The sequence below is a fragment of the Macaca nemestrina genome, chromosome 9, assembly GCF_043159975.1.
Source record: "Macaca nemestrina isolate mMacNem1 chromosome 9, mMacNem.hap1, whole genome shotgun sequence".
Taxonomy (NCBI): Eukaryota; Metazoa; Chordata; class Mammalia; order Primates; family Cercopithecidae; genus Macaca; species Macaca nemestrina.
The window spans coordinates 14,960,775-14,978,740 of record NC_092133.1 but is presented as its reverse complement, the minus strand read 5'-3'; the positions used below and the strand labels follow the sequence as shown (position 1 = coordinate 14,978,740).

The window sequence follows — 17,966 nt, the reverse complement described above, 5'->3', positions numbered from 1 at the left end:
ATTCTTGCTGTGCAGATATTTCCGTATTAGAATAATATCCAAAAATAGTGATATAGAAGGTAATGATCTTCAGGAGCTATTTAAGAGCTATTACGTATCAGACACTTCTCATATAAACTATAAGCATGGTTTTCAATTGAAAGCTACAATAAAGTCAACTGAATCTAAGAAGATATTTCTTTTCACTTAGATCTTTTACTTCTCAACGTTAACTGCTACTATCATTATATGAAATTTTTCTCATGATTTATTTCTAAAATAACACTTCCTTCATTTTCCAAATACTATTTGGACTTAATAAACTGAATTAAATCCGGCTTCTGTGATCCTGGGTTCATTTAGCTTATCTACATGAAACAATCTGTATTCTAATCCTAGCTTTTAAAGTAACTAGCTAGGTGACACTGAGCAGCTATAAAAGGTTCAAGTATTACTAAATGGAGAAATATTCAAAGAAGCCAGATAAAGCTAGGCTGACTTCTCCCTTCCCCACACACTTTATCTCTATGTAACACTTAGCAAACACTAACTTACTTACAGTACTTACACCTATTTGCTATTATTTTGGAAAGGAAACCTTTTTCCTTATCTTTTCTAACTTAAGTTACACAGTTCAGTCTCAAAGACAGTATATTTTAAAAAGAATACAATCCATAATTGTACTCTGTACACCATGATAATAAACAAATGCAAATAGCTATTATTTATGTGATTTTACTCTCCTCATTTTCCAAGTTCGGGATGATGTTCCACCTGGAACAAATACATGCCTCTAGTAATGTCAGTGGTAAAGCCAGAGTATGTTTTTGTAACCAACTTATACCAAGTACTTTTTACTGGATCTCTATTCTGGGCCTGGTATTATGTTAAGTCCTATGAAAGCACATGAAAATGCAAACAAAATCCTTGCTTTCAAAGGAAGACAGTAAACTTATTAGAATCATGGTCTGAATGAGAGTCTATCAAATGATCGAGGGTTAGGGCATCTCCCTGGCAAATTCTTGGGTTTGCCACAACAACTGCTTTAAGTTCTAGTAGAGATGAAAAAAACAGATTTCCACATAACTTAGAAACATTTTCAGTAGAACACACATGTAAAGGCCTATTTACCAGTTGCAATGATATTTATTTTATTTGAAACCTATGAAGATATCAATTTTCTTATTATCTAAAATCTTACTTTAGCAAGGAACAAATAGAGTATGTGGGGGAGGAAAGTTTTCTTAGAATACACTTTGTAATACAAGAGATTTAGAAATTAAAACCTTTAAAACGCATAAAAAATTTCAAAAGACCATACACAAGACAACTAGTTGAGTTATGCTGCCACCCACTGGACAAAAAATAAATAGCAAAGCAATCCTTGCTCTCATTTTAACCACCAAGGGATTTTAACCACTCAGTTTATTGGCAATCTGGCAGTAAAGATTTTATATGCAAATTGGAGTCTACAAATAGTGAATCAAAGTTAAGTACTGTTGGCTGATTACGGTTTAGTTTCTATGAATTTCCATTATTAGACAGTCAACTTATTTTGCTTAAAACCAACATATAGTTAGACATCAATATTACTCTAATTTTATTAAAATGGTTTAAATGTAATCAGTTAACTTACTTTTAATTAAAAGTTAAATATTTAAACTACTATAAATTCAACCTTATTTGAGATAAAAACTACATTTCCCAGCACCTTTGTCTCTGTGGTCTCTCCCCAATAGGACCCTGAATGTAGGTTAGTAGTATCTGCGCTAATCCTCCCATTTGAATGTTACCATCCTGGCCTAGGAACCAAATCTCTGTGTCAACACTGTTTACTGGGGCTAACGTACAGTGTGAGTTCCAAAGCACTGACAAAAGAACTGTTAATGGGTCACTGAGTACAAAACTACTATATCAAAATATCAGAATATTTTTATTTGGTGAAAATATACTCTCTTTTACTCTTTTAGATAACACATTAGCATACACAATAAATGTATCGACACTAATTGAGGAGAAAATGCCTCACAATTGTTTCAATGGATTCTGGATTCAGAAATACACATTAAAAAAATGAAATGAGGAAGTGTCATTTAAGACAGTTTTAAAAGATTATATATCCATCTATCCATTACAGTAGTCCCCCACCTTATCCAGTTTCCCTTTCTGAGATTTAAGTTACCCAGTCAACCACAGTCTGAAAATATTAAACAGAAAACTCCAGAAACAAACAATTCTTTTTTTTTTTTCTTGAGACAGAGTTTCGCTCGTCACCCAGGCTAGAGTGCAATGGTGCGATCTCGGCTCACTGCAACCTCCGCCTCCCAGGTTCAAGCGATTCTCCTGTCTCAGCCTCCTAAGTAGCTGGGACTACAGGTGCCTGCCACCACACCCGGCTAATTTTGTATTTTTTTTTTTTAGTAGAGATGGGGTTTCTCCACGTTTCTCAGGCTGGTCTCGATCTCCCGACCTCAGGTAATCTGCCCGCCTTGGCCTCCCAAAGTGTTGGGATTACACGTGTGAGCCACTGCACCTAGCCACAATTCTTAAGTTTTAAACTGCATGGTCTTCTGAGTAACATGATGAAATCTTACACCATCCAGCTCCATCCCACCTGAGATATCTATCAGCACTTTGTCCAGCATATCCACACTGTTGACACTATCCGTCAGTCCCTCAGCCATCTCAGTTATTAGTTCAACTGTCACGATTATCACAGCACATGCTCAAACAACCCTTACTTTACTTAATAATGACTCCAAAGAGCAAGAGAAATGATGTTGGCAATTCAGATATGCTAAAGAGAAGCCGTAAGTGCTTCCTTTAAATGAAAAGGTGAAAGTTCTCAACTTCATAATAGGAGGAAGAACTCTACTCCAGAGGTGGGGCTTGGGTATCAGGACCAAACGGAGGACAAGCTAAAAACAGGTCAGGGCAGAAGCACCTCCCCATAAGACATGCCCACCAGTGTGCCATGTCAGTTGACCACTGCCATGGCAACACCCAGAAGTTACCACCCATTTCCATGGCAACAACCCAACCCAGAAGTTACCACCCTCCCCCTCGTTCTAGAAATCTCTGCATACTGCCCTTAATTTGCAATAGTTAAAAGTGGGTATGAGTGCAGAACTGCCTCTGAGCTGCTACTCTAGACACACTGTCCACGGGGTATCCCTGCTCCACAAGGAACAGTACCAGTCTGAAATTGTCTTCTTTTTTTTAATGCAGCACTTAGTCTTTAACATTTCATATAATAATAGACATGTTGAAGTTTTATTATCCTACTCTTTTTCTATTTATCTCATCTGTTCTCTGTGCTTTTTAAAAATCCTTTCTTGATTTATTTTAAAATTATTCCATTTTTTTCTCCTCTATGTCTTGTTAACTATGTTCTTTTACTACAGACTGCATCCTTGCCTTATCATAGTCTAAAAGAAAGTAGTGTTTTACCATTTCCCGAACAATGCAAGCATTTCAGAACATTTTAAACCTTCACTCCCCACACTTCAACCTTACACATTATTGGTGCGAGTTTTGATTTTATATATATATATTCTTATACCCTAGAAGACGTTATCATTATTATTGATCTACACTTGCATATTTATGTTTTCCCTTCTTCATTCCTACGTGAATCTTCAAGTTTTCATCTGGAAACATTTTCTTTCTACCTGAAAAACACTTTTATTTCTTTAAGAAACTATTGGTGATGAATTCTCCCAATTCTTGCCTAAAAACGTACTTCACAATTTCGCCTGGTTTGATGATCGCCTCATCTCCTACTGTGACTAGTTATTTCGGATTAAGTGCCAGATTCTGCTTATGAAAAACTATAGAAACAATTTGATGCCTAGGATAATGGTATCGCTCCAGAATTTACTTTTGCTACTAGTAAGCTTAATCGAGGCTCTAGCAAATCAAGACCATCTTTTTTTTCTTTTTTTTATTGGAGATGGTGTCTCGCTCTGTCGCCCAGGCTGGAGTGCAGTGGCGCGATCTCGGCTCACTGCAACCTCCGCCTCCGGGGTTCAAGCAATTCTCTGTCTCAGCCTTCTGAGTAGCTGGGATTACAGGCGCCCACCACCACGACCAGCTAATTTTTTTGTATTTTTAGTAGGGACAGGGTTTCACCATCTTGGCCAGGTTGGTCTTGAACTCCTGATCTTGTGATCCGCCCTCCTTGGCCTCCCAAAGTGCTAGGATTACAGACATGAGCCACCGTGCCTGGACAAATCAAGACCATCTTAATCCAATCAGGAATCAGGCTTTAGAGATTAAGAAGGCTAGTCTTTTTTTTTTATTATTCTTGCTACTCCTGGGATGTGGTACTTCAGGTTTAATGGGCCTTACACTCCAATTTATTACCCAACCCCCACAAGTGAGTCAAAGCTCTATTAAATTTCTCAGCTCATTAGCCTCCTTTTCCAGAATAAACAGGTGACCCCAGTAGATAAATGGCTCAAATGTTAGGTTCCTCTCTCTGAGTTTCCTTCTTCTCTTAGATCCTGGCGCTATAATTCACTTTTTTTGTTAGTTCTGTGGTCTAATTTTTGTAATTGCTCTCAGCGGGGGGACGGTCCACACTATCTAGTCTTACCAATTTTATGTCCACCAATAATAGAGTCATACTTAAATATGATACATTAGCGTTACCACTAGGAACCCCTGCAACCAATAAAACCACTCAGTTTTTTTACACTGACCAAAAAATCAGCTGTGTTTACTTAATTAAGGAAAGCAGTAAATAGTATTTTAGATTTTTGAACAAGAAAGTATATCCATCAAATTAGAGTTTTTAGATTGTTCAGCCAAAAGAAGAGACTGCAGGAAGACAACCAATTAAAAAAATACTCCACTAGTGCAGGCATGAGCCAATGATGACGTGGAAGAGGAAGACAACAACGGGAATGAAAGAGGACAGAGCAAGAGATATTATAGTATTCCATCCACCTTAAGCACCCAGAAATACGAGAGAAAAAGCTAAGAGGAATATGAAATATCAAGCCTCAGAAAGAAACTAATTTGAATGAAGAGGAATTTAGATTTGGACCTCAGTATGAGGTATCTGTAAGATGAAATTCAAATCCAACAGGCAAGTGTAGGTCCTAGTCTGAGGGTCCTGGTCCAGGTCTCTCACCAAAAATATGGTAATTTCTAAATGTTTCCATAGAATTTTCCAAAACTATTCAGAATATTATTTACTGAATTGGTAAACCAATTTACTCTCTATAGTCATCTATTTCCATTCACTGATATAGGAAAATACCAGAATTGGAAATTTACATTTTGACGTTCTAGAGATACAGAAAAATAAAAATAAAAATAAAATTTCATTATCACATTTAAAGAAAGAACAGCCGGGAGTGGCGGCCCATGCCTGTAATCACAGCACTTTGGGAGGCCAAGGCAGGATGATCACTTGAGTCCAGAAGTTGAACACCAGCCTGGGCAACATGGTAAAACCCCACCTCTACAAGAAACACAAAAATTAGCCAGGCATGGAGGTGCACGCCTGTAGTCCCAGCTATTTGGGAGTGCTGAGGCCAGAGGATCATTTGAGCCCAGGAGGTCAAGGCTGCAGTGAGTCAGGATTACACCACTGCACTCCAGTCTAGGTAACAGACTGAGACACTATCTGACAAATAAATAAATAAGTAAGAAGAGGGGAGTTAGTAAGGACAAGAGAAGAGCATGGTTTAAAAACATTAAAGCAAAATATACTGTCACAATTTCAAATAATCCAGCAGTAAGTTAACATGTATAGATATACACATAGTGAAATATAATAGTAAGGAGAATACTAAGGGGACTTAGCTATTTGTTTTATTAGTTTAACAGCAACAACAAAAAAAAACTTTTTAAAGTGCCTGAAGTAGAAATGTCATTATTTCCAAAATGAAAGAAATGTGTTCAAAAAAAAAAAGAGGCAGCAAGTTAGATTATGCTGTCACGTAAAAAACATTTACATTCAACAAATTATTCTAAAATCTCTAAAAACCATGTTCTCTAGTTTTGAAGTCATCACTAAAAATAACTGGAGAATATGGGAACATTATTTTATATACTCTTCAACCTCCCCAACAGGATATGCTTTGGGATAAAAATAAATAAATCCCTCTGACATATAAACTATACAAACCCACAGCTATTTTAAGATGCCCTTGACTGAGGCTGACACCCTCTAGGTCCAAATCATTGATTTATCAACTCCAGCACTAAATTTCTGATTATCTGTCAAATGCAACTCCTCCCACACACTTGTTTTGGCTCATAACAACAATATTTCATTATGAAAACCAGAGCTGCAAACAAAATGCTCCATCCAAATAAAATGTTTCTGGCTCATAAAGCCTGGCACAGTCTCTTGATCTGTCCCCCATGAAAACTGCCTTAAGGTCTCTATAAAATAAAGATTACATCAGGCCACACACATCACACTGAACAAATAAATAAAATGCCCACAAATCTAAAGAGCATAGGAGTAGCGGTCATCTGAAGCTAATTATGCTACTCTTTCCATTAGCACAGCTCATATTTAGTTACTCAGCATTTAGCCAAAACACATTTGCTGAGTTGTAATTGTGGCAGACACTAAGGATAAAAAGACAAACAAGACAGAGTCCATCCCCGTCAAGGGAGGGCCTGTGAAGTAGCCAGTTAGGGAAGCAGAAACAATAACACAATCACTGCCCTAATAGAGTTCTTATTGCTGAGCTGCTATGGATCCACAGAAGAAATGCCAATAGTCTGTTCTGTTTAAAGAGGAGTGCAGGAGTTCCAGGAAGGCTTTACATAGATGGACACAAATGAGTTTAAGCCTGAGAAAAGAATGAAGAAGCATTTGCCAGGCAGGAAGCAGAAGAAAAAAATACCTTACACTTTAGTGTAAAGAACTAGATATTTTAGTAAATCTACTTCCTTTTAATGTTGAGAAAATACCTTACACCTTAGTGTGAAGGAACAAGATATTTTAGTAAATCTACTTCATTTCAGTGTCAAGAAAATGTATAAGATGATACATATTAGCATGTTTAATAAAGAGGCAAACACACAAATGCTGAGTGACAGAGCTGAAAACAGAGCCCCGGATCCCCATGTTTTAAACTACTCCCCACTGCTATTTAATAATGGTTACAGACTTTATAATCTTATAAAAGGAATCACTTTGAAGCTAGACTTTTCATAAGAGCATATTGCTGAACTCAAAGTGGGACATGTATTGATTCTAAAAACAAACTAAATATTACCCCTTTTAAAAACATTAACATCAGGCTGGGCACAGTGGTTCACACCTGTAATCCTAGCACTTTGGGAGGCTGAGGTTGGCAGATCGCTTGAGTCCAGGAGTTTGAGGCCAGCATGAGCAGCATGGCAAAACCCCATCCCTAAGGCAAGAAACACAAAGATTTTGCCAGGCATGGTAGCACATACCTGTAGTGTCAGCTACGGGGGAGGCTGATCACCTGAGCCCAGGGAGGTGAAAGCTGCAGTAAGCCATGACTGTGCCACTGCACTCCAGCCCGGGAGACAGAGTGAGACCCCATCTCAAAAAAACTAAAAAAACACTAACATCAAAAGAAATATCACCCTGACTTACGTTTTAATCATTAATAAGAATCATTCCTATATTAATATAAGACTAAAAATTATTTAGTTTCATAATAGTCTGTATTAGTAGGGTGAGGGAAAATAGACACTGTGATACACACAGAACTGATGAGAATGCAACTTGATACAACTTCTGTGAACCACAATATGGACTTAGTAAACGACATTACTTACAAGACTGACTATTCACTTCAGCACTGTTAGTAATAGCCAAAGACTGGAAGTAACCTAAATATTCATCAATCAAAAACTAGTTAAGGTATATCAATAAAGTATGGCAGTTGAGATAAGCATTTACTTCAGCAAAACACTTGAGAATTGATGATGAACCTGACTAGGGTACTGGCAAGCGAACAGAAGTGGACAGAGTCCACAGCGAGACCAGAAGTCCATAAATTGGATTCAGGTGGGAATTCAGGTAGATGGTGGAGTGAAGAATTAGAAAGCAAATCACTCAAAAGCTATAAAGCACAGACCTAGGGTTTCATCAACAATTTATACACAATGCCTAGGCACTAAATATATGTGTTAAATGAATAAAGATGTTATAGTTGGCGGCAAAAATATGAAGAAAGAAATTTATACTAACAACGAGAAAAGTATACATTTGACTATGACAAAACACAGCTCTATCATTTGAAAAAGAAAACAAAATGCTACTTAGTACAACAACTGTTTGGGGGAAAAAAGACAAAAAAGACTAAACTGTCTCAGACCACAAGTTGTGAAGAACAATATTCAAAGCCCAAAGCCCAACCCAGCATATGCTATAAACTGTGGTTATTTCAAAACTGCTGGGGTGCTTCCTAATTGTGGTGTAGACCCTGGTCTATCGCTGAGTGACTTTTCTTTTTTTTTTTTTTTTTTTTTTGAGACGGAGTCTCACTCTGTCGCCAGGCTGGAGTGCAGTGACGCAATCTCGGCTAACTGCGACCTCTGCCTCCTGGTTTCAAGCGATTCCCCTGCCTCAGCCTCCTGAGTAGCTGGGACTACAGGAGTGTGCAACCACGCCCAGCTAATTTTTTTGTATTTTAGTAGAGACGGGGTTTCACCATGTTGGCCAGGATGGTCTCCATCTCCTGATTTTGTGATCTGCCCATCTCGGCCTCCCAAAGTGCTGGGATTGCTGAGCGATTTTTCTAGACATTGTTCTACTTCCATACCAAAAGCAAAGTGGGATCAAGCCCTGGTATAAAGATTATTTGGTTGGTGCAAAAGTAACGGAGGTTTCTGTCATTATTTTCAATGGCAAAAACCACAATTACTTTTGCACCAACTTAATAATACCTGATCTTCAAGCACTGAAGGTTTACTGAAGTGGGGAGGGGGAGGATCAAGCTAAGTGCTCCCTTAAACAGAAGACTTTCTGCAACCTGCCCCAGACTTTAGAGCTGAGATGATGCCTATTTACAGGAGGTTTATCAATAAAGTGTTTACTTCAGTTGTTCATATTGAAAGGCATTATAAATTAGCAGGCAAACCACTCTTCGAAGATGATAATACGAGTTCCAAAAAAAGTTAAAACATACACATATTTTGTTTTGTATCATAAAAGTCACCAAATATTGACATTAACTGAAAAACATAAGGTTTTAAACAAAAGAAATGTTGACATGGTAATCAATGGAATCAGTTAAGTTCTGAAATATATTTAATCCAAAAATTTCCACAATTTATACCAAATTTTCAAATTAATAATCTATTCCAAAAATTACATGATTTGATCAACATTCATCTAGAAAACATTTATAAATTTATATCATAATCAAATTAACAAGCTTCCAAATGTGTATTAGACAAGCTAACTTCAACCAGTCAGGAAAACCCAAGGAAGCAAAAATCAATACAATCAGTTCTTTACCTGCAGCTCCTTCGAGACTCTCTCTAAGTGATTAGTTATCTTTTTAATCAGATCACTATACATCTGTTCCGAGTGCTGCTGGCATACACATTTATACACACAACTGTAAAACAAACAAAAACCCCCACAAACCAAGTTAATCATAAAGCACTTAACTCAGACCAAGTTTTTAAAGCACACTTTTGATATATAGCCACAGATCCAATAATTCACACCTTCAAAAAGTAACCAATCACAACTTTTAAATAAAAAATTCATCCTCCCCCATCAGTGTTCAGATGGAAAAGATAGTACCATCTGCTGTCAATATGCTCTTCTAAATAGTGTATTACACATTTAATCAGTACTAGATAATCTAACATTACGTGAGAATCTAAGGTCTGAATATGATAACTACTTATAAACCAGGTTCTCTCTCTCTTTAAATGAATGTCAAAATAAGGAAGAGAGAGTGATTGATAATCAGTAAAGAGAGGTTTCTAACTCACGGAAGTGTTTGCAATACAACGTCTTTGTACATCAGCTGTGTGGAACAACATACTTGCCACTTCCTCCTTTCACTGTGCTGATCTCATATCCCACCCCACTTCCTAATTTGCTGCTTCCATTTACCAAAAGCTGGGAAACAAAATAACCGAAGAGAGTTAGAACTGCATGTCAATAAACACCAACAGATTAAACTAAGGTCTCCCTCTGAGACTAAAAATACAATTTTTATGCCAGATACTTCAGTCATTCTTGCTTTTATTGCTGACTTCCACAGTGTCTGCATTATGTATGGTGGAGGTGGCAGGCTTACTCTGTCATAATTTGAAAACCACTTTTCAATCAAAAAGTATAAACCAAACTCTCCAATCCGTAAGTGTGGAATACATAAAACACTCACAGAGCCTCATCTTTCGTTTTCTACATTACATATTTGTGTGCAGAATAATTCAAGTGCCCTGAACCTCGGTACACCCTTTCAAACCAAAGCAAATTAAATCTTGACTTACCTGTATATCTGTTCATAGGATATGGGGATATAGTCACCAGGACTCTGAGTTAAAAGTTGATCTATGGCACCATCCAATTTTGGCCAGTATGTGCTCTTATAATCTTCAATAGTTATAACATTCATTACTAAAAGTAAAAAGTAAAATAAATATTACTACATGCTATATGTGCAGCAAACACAAATCACAGCCATTTTGCACTCTCAAATTCCTCTCACTTACTCTTCTGCTTTTACACTGACACTCTATCACCTGACTCTCCTATTTCAATTAAAAACAAAAAAAGCAACCTGGTCAAGGATGTTAAGCAGCCATTAATCATGAGTTTAAGAAGAATTAGTATGAACCTGTCCATCTTTAAAAATAACAACCCAACAAGCAAGCATCACTGGTTTCCTTCTGGGTTTCCTGTAAGCCTCTGTCATCAGCGGAGCAGTCTCAAACATGCTCTGACCCTCAGATACACAGTCAATTATGTGACAAAATGACCTATCAATGAACCACAGGAAAATTCAGAGAAACTGTGAACACCAACAATCAATCTTTGTAGACATCCTTGAGGAAATGTACCTAAGGACAGGACTATGAGGATTAAGGTCCAAATGCTGCAGTCACAAAAAGGTTGCTGGAAAACTTGCTGAGATTTATAATACCACCAGCACCTCTTCATCATTACTACAGCTCCAACTCAGGCTGCTACTATCTTAAACTGGATAAGCCCAACAGAAAAGAAGTCAGTGAACTGGCACCCTGTGCTGAGGCTTACTTCACTCCTACAGACAGGCTCTTACTCCCACACTACAGGTTTCACAAAGCATTTGTACAGTGGATCCTAACAGCTTTGAAATCCAGGTAACAGTTGCTTCACGGCACTGAAATGTTAATATTTTAAAAAGAGCTACCAGAAGAACCTACCTATATTCTGTGTCATGAACCACAGTTACCTCAGGAGTAACAACAACGAGACCAGGTATTTCATTATTTTACCAGACTAGGAAGCAGAAAGGTTAAGTGACTCAAGAACACAAGACTCATTACTGTCAGAGATACCAGGTAAAACAAAGCCTTCCCAGCGTCTTTTTATCACATTATCGATTTCCACACCTTTGTCATCCAGGTTCCAGATTTTTTTCTATGTACCATCTATATCACTTTTGTTCAATACTTTCTTTAAATCGATTCACTTCTGTTATTTAATTTTATTTCATAGGACATCTGAGGAACGTTCACAAAACAGCATGGCATAATCTTAAATGCATTTTGCTAAGTCAAAGAAGCCAGACCCAAGGGCTACATAGTCTAAGAGTCCCACTTACATGATACTACTAAAGGCAAAACCACAGGGAAGAAAACAGATCAGTGGTCGACAGGGGCTGGAAGGTGGGGAGAAGGATTATCTATAAAGCAGTAGCATGAAGGAATTTTTATGGCAATTAACTGTCTTGCATGGAACTGTGGTGGGGGATACACCACTTCACGCATTTGTCAACACCAACAGAACTGTATATCAAATGACTATGCAAATTTAAAAAAAACCAACAAAGCTGTAGTGGTAAAGACAGAATGCAAAACACAACAAAACGAACCTAATTACAAATGAATCACATAACCCACACTGAAGGGAATGGTGAATAAAGGAGTGTTTTGACTAATGTAAAGCTAAAGACAAAAAGAATTGTACATGCATGTGCGCAAACATGCAGTAGGAAGAGGCCAGACCATGTAGGTCCTTATGGGCCATTGTAAAGACTTTGACTTTTACTCTAAGATGGAGGCCTCTCTGGAGGGTTTTGAGCAGAGGAGTGACATGATCTGGGTTAGGTTTTATATGGATCATTCCAGCAGCTGTGCTGAGAGTAAACTCAGTTTGGAGGCTATGAGCTGATATGGGATTGGGCCAGAGGGTGGCACTGAGGACAATAAGGAGAGGTCAGATTTTGAAGATATTTTAAAAATAGAGTCAACAAGATTCACTGATAGATTAGATGTGAGATGTGAAAGTAAGGTCAACAGTGGCTCCTCCAAAGCTTTTCGCTTGAGCACCGAAGGATGGGGTTGTCGTTTACTAAAATGAGGAAGACTGCACAAAAAGCTTAGCTGTCCAGGGGGCATAGCAGATACTGTTGGTGCCCCACCCACCCATTTACCCCATCCATACCCTAAAGCTACTTCTCTCAGTGTTTTGTCCAGCTGCCAGAGCTTGCTCTGCTTGCAGAAGGAGCAGGTAAGAAATTGTGGGCGAATTAACAACCCCAGAGCAGACTTCAACCAATGACTACTGAAGATTCAGTGTCATTACCCCAGTAGCTTCCTCTCCTTTTGGGTGAGATGACTCTCAGGCCCCTGTGCTACACTGACTCCCAGAGCTCCTCACTGGTACTAAACTCCAGCTGCCTGCAGTGGTGATTTTACCTTACTGGCTTCCTTACCTTCCCTGTCTCACTTCCCCAATCCCCCTAGAGCTGCTTCCCAGGGTCACCCTCTTGCACTTGATACTGAAAAGTGTTACACACTAGCTCTAGAATATGACCTTTGTATTTCTGTAATCCTTAGGATTCAAAAAAACTGAAAAAGAAATTACATTCTATGTGATTCTGAGTTAGAGAATCCCTTATCAGTGTACCACCTAAACCACATGAAATACCTCTCTACACCAAAAGTTGAGAGTTGAAGCTTAGATAACATGCTCAAAAAGAAAACTACGAGTAGTAATGCCAGTAATTAATATACCAATCTCCTGGGCTCCTAAAATGCTTAGTTCAATAAACCACATGCTATGGCTCCATCTGGGAGCACTCCTACTTCTCAAGCACAGGCTTCGCACTTTCGCAAATCACCAAGTCAAAGATATGAAGAAACGGGGAAAAAGAAACCAAAATGTAAAGTCCTGTAGTTCTAAGTACAAAATGGGGACTCACTACAGAAACAGTGACTGCTGATGCTTTTACATATCTTTGAAAAGAGACTTTAAAACCAAATTGAAAAAGGCATGTGTCACAGTAGAGAATCTAAAACCCTATTTCCACACATTAAAAAAAAAAGCTGTTTCTATTTCCACACATATTATTATATACAATACATATCTATGTTACCTGAATAACTAATAGAAAGCCAATTCAGTGACCTTACATGCTAGCTAACATTTCTTCCCAGGAAGGTTCTTCATAACAATCTGCAGTGAACACTTAAAATGACAATGCAGGAAACTTTAAGATACTTATTTACTTGCTTATCTCAACCCAATCCTTGGTTTAAAAAACAAAAACTCCTAGCTATTTGTTCAGTTTAACATCTGACACATACAGTCTCAGAGTGTGTGTGTAATCTTGAACTTAAAAACTAGATCCTTATATTAGAGATATGTAATTACTTTCAACTTTGCCCACAGAAAAGTTTACACTGACCAAAAGAAAGAGAAGGCCAGATGCGATGGCTCATGTCTGTAATCCCAGCAGTTTGGGAGGCCGAGCCGAGAGCAACGACTGTGCCCAGAAGTTCAAGACTACACTGGGCAATATGGTGAGACCTCACCTCTACAAAAATTTAATTTAAAAAAAAATTAGCTGAGCGTGGTGACGCACGCCTGTGGTCTCAGCTACTCGGGAGGCTGAGGTGGGAGGATCTTTTAAGCCCAAAGACCAAGGTTGCAGCAAGCCATGTTCACTCACACCCCTGTACTCAGTCTGGGCAACAAAGCAAGACTGTCTCAAAAATGAAACAAAACACAAAAGAGTAGCCAAAATTCATGCTATGTGTAGAAGACAGCTGATTTACTACTTTAAAATGGGAATGCTAAGATCAGAGCAGCATGATGAGATCTTAGGAGATCTGCAGGGCTGCCTATTTAGACAATACTTTTCAACTTTTTATTTCTTGATTTCTATAGTTCAGTATTAAGCCTGTTATTAGAAAATACATAAGCAAAAGGAGGAAATAAAAAATCACTCATAATCTCACCACCAGTATATTGTGGCTGTGCCAGTGTATCGTGCCAGTCTTTTCAATGTATATTATATGTGGCTAAAGAGTATATACAGACATCCAATGAACTAAAGAATTCCTTGAATTTTACTTTTTAGATAATTAACTAAATTCCTTTTCTGTATGTAATGAGCATTATCAGCAAGTAAGAGCCAAAATGAAAGTATGAAATCTAAACAAAATTAAGTTACCACTAAATTACTAAATTTCATCTAGGTTAGATTTTCAGCTTGAAAATAATGAACTACTTTTTAAGCTATTTAAAGAAGGCACTACAGGCACAAACACCTACAAGAGCCATGCTAATAACATAAACAAGTAAAGCAGGCCTGGTGCAAGAATAACAAAAGTGGTGAGGGCTTTATTGAACAGCAGAATGTGTGTTGCCCTCTAGAGGCATTGAAGTTCAAGAAATTTTAAAACACTTACTAAAAAAAAATGTAAAAACATCATGCCACAAGGCTTAAACCTAGAAACACATATTTATAAAATAAAAAGCTCACACAGTCTAAATTCCACTGAGAAAGTAGTTTAACTGACCTTTACTAAGATAAAATGAAACCAAGTCTAAAACATATGGAATAGCTGGAACCTTCATTCAGGAAATATTATCGGGTTGCTGATAAACAGGAAACCATTAGAGGTCTATAATTCATACCAGGCAGGAATAAATATGTTCAACTCTTACACTTTTTTAATCCAAATAAGTTGACATATTATTTATTGTCAATCTCCCTCAAACTAGACGTAAGCCCCATGGAGAAGGAATTCACTGCTAGAATCCCAACTCTAAACAGGATATGACACCTGGTAGGTACTCAATAACATCTGTAAAGCGAATTAACTTAGTGAGGCAAAATAAATGCTGAACAGAAAAACAGTACAAGATATACTGCTTATTAGCTGTTTTGGAATTAAAGCTTAAATCACATGTGATTTCACACAGGCTAAAGCAAACCAGGTTAGCCCTACTATATAATCCTTTTAAGGTTTGTTTGTTTGTTTTATAAGGGAAGAATAAATTCAGAAATTATAGTAAGCATTATGAATTCATACTTGGTCTACTGTAGAGACTGATCATTACTTTCTATCAGGGCTTCCAAAGTGTAGATCCAGAGCAGCAGCAGCAGCATCACCTGGAAACTTGCTGCAAATGCAGACGGTCAGGCCCCAACACAGATCTGCTGTATCAGAAATTCTAGGGGTGGGTGGAACCCAGGAAGCTGTTTAACAAGCCCTCCAGATAATTCTTAACGCCTGTTAAAGTCTGAAAAACATTCTAATGCTTCAGCAGCTCAGGACAGCCAGGGTTCACTTAGGTGTTCCTCTTTCCTCAATTGCTAATATATGGTTTGCCTGTTCTCAACAACTTGAATTGAAGAGTCAAATAAAGGTGTGAATATATCAAACAAAATGTTAAAAAGGTAGCTAGGAACTGTCTTCCTACCAAAGATTCACTAAAACTCTTCCATATCCTTTCTCCCCACCAAAAGTCACCTTCATTTAGAACAGAATCTTTAAGAATGTAGTAATTGCAATTATAAAATAAATAATTAAGCCAAATTTAAAAGGCTAAATTATAAATGACTTTTTAGATTAATTATAATTAACTGCAACTAGATAATCAGAACGGACAAGGAGAAAAGAGCCCTTTGTTACCTATTTAACTCCAGCTAGTTAATGTATGCTATCTAAAAGAAAAATAGGACTTTTTGTCACTAGATTATGCTTATCTGTCAATAACAATCCAATAAATCTGGCTGAATGTTCCAGCAAAATATTCTGCTCCCTCCAGCACAGGGGGACGACTGAACTCTTCCAAGATTCGGACTCAGAGCAGTTGAAGGCCAAGAACATAACCTGAGGAATGGAAGGGAAGCCCTTGTAGATACAGGAGAGGAATGGTCATAAAAAGTGTAAGAAGTAAAAATCATACAGAAATATTTTTAAACAGAAAAAACTTTATCAGGATAAGAAAATATTTTTGTATAGTTGTACTGTATGTTTTAAGCTAAGTGTTATTACAGAGGAGCCAAAAAGTTTAAAACTTAAAAGGTTTATAAAGTAAAAAAGTTACAGGAAGCTAAGGTTGATTTAATTATTATTATTATTATTATATTTTTTGAGACAGCTTCTCTCACTCTGTCGCCCAGGCTGGAGTACAGTGGCGCAATCTCAGCTCACTGCAACCTCTGCCTCTGGGGCTCAAGTGATCCTCCCATCTCAACCTCCAGAGTAGCTGGGACTACAGGCAAGTGCCACCACACCCAGCTAATTTCTGTTTTTTTTTTTTTTTTTTTTGATAGAGATGAGGTTTTGCCATGTTCCCCAGGGTGGTCTCAAACTCCTGGGCTCAAGTGATCTGCCTGCCTCAGCCTCCCAAAGTGCTGGGATGACAGACGTGAGCTATAGCATCTGGCCAGAGCAATTTTTACATAAATTTAGTAAAACCTAAGTGTACAGTGTTTTTAAAAAGTCTAGAGCAATATACAGAAAGGGCTTCACATTCACTCATCCCACTCACCCACACAACTTCCAGACTTGCAAGCTCCAATCATGATAGGTGCCATATATAAGTGTACCATTTTTTTTACCTTTTATACCATGTTTTTACTGTACCTTTTCTATGTTTAAATATACAAATACCATTATGTTACAGTTGCATACAGTATTCAGTACAGTAGCATGCTGTACATGTCGTACAGGTTTGTAGCCTAAAAGCGATAGACTATATCCTATATAGCCTAAAGTTGTAGTGGGCTATACTACCTAGGTTTGTGTAAGTATACCCCATGATGTTCCCACAGTATGCAAAATCGCCTAACAAAACAATTCTCAGAATGTATCCCTGTTGTTAAGCAAAGCATAACTGTACTTTATCCTTTTCCTTATTAGGAGGGGAAAAAAACTTGTACCGTCTACTCAGGTATATTTTGATTTGCCAGTACAAGAGGGCAGCAATTGTTTCTAAAGTAAGTTAAAGCCTTTTGAAAGTTGTGTGCTTCAGGTATTTGTTTGGGAAATTTCTAAGCTTTAGGGTTTATGGTTTATATAATTCAGTTTAAACACTATGGACAATTTAAAATGTCTACTGTGATCAAGAGTTAGTCATTCCTCATTGTATGGTTACATTCACGTAAACAACCAGATGACACTGATGTCTTATTTTCATTTCATCTAAGTTCCCATTAACATACTCTTTAAGGGTTCTGTGCCCCCCACCCCATAACAAGACAACATTTTGGTCCAGATAAGCCTTGTAACATACAAGCTGTATAAAACCTCCTTTGCCTTGCTTCAAATGAAGTGCCTCGTCCCCCAAAACACTGTAAAACTTGTAAAGCAAACACACGGTTACCGTTTTACTGCTTAGAAATCTACACAATTTTCAATTAGAGGAAATGTAATAAAATACTAGAAACTTCCTTCATCACTACTATCTAAAAAAAAAAAAAAAAAAAAAAAAAGGCCTAGCTGTTGTAGCCTACCAGCAGATTGAGATCTATGTTCCTTTAGAATAGTTACTGTACAACACTGGTTCT

At 37.6% G+C, this 17,966-nt stretch overlaps 1 protein-coding gene across 1 annotated transcript in view; it reads right to left on the bottom strand.

Moving 5' to 3' along the window:
• The window catches only part of LOC105467666 (CDK2 associated cullin domain 1), a 71,191-nt gene that overhangs the window by 38,806 nt on the left and 14,419 nt on the right, over positions 1–17,966 (bottom strand). The window contains exons 2-3 of the mRNA XM_011717361.2: positions 10,444–10,570; positions 9,449–9,551 (exon numbers count right to left, since the gene is read on the bottom strand). Coding sequence (XP_011715663.1) covers positions 9,449–9,551; positions 10,444–10,570 — 230 coding nt within the window. The remainder of the gene's footprint in view (positions 1–9,448; positions 9,552–10,443; positions 10,571–17,966) is intronic.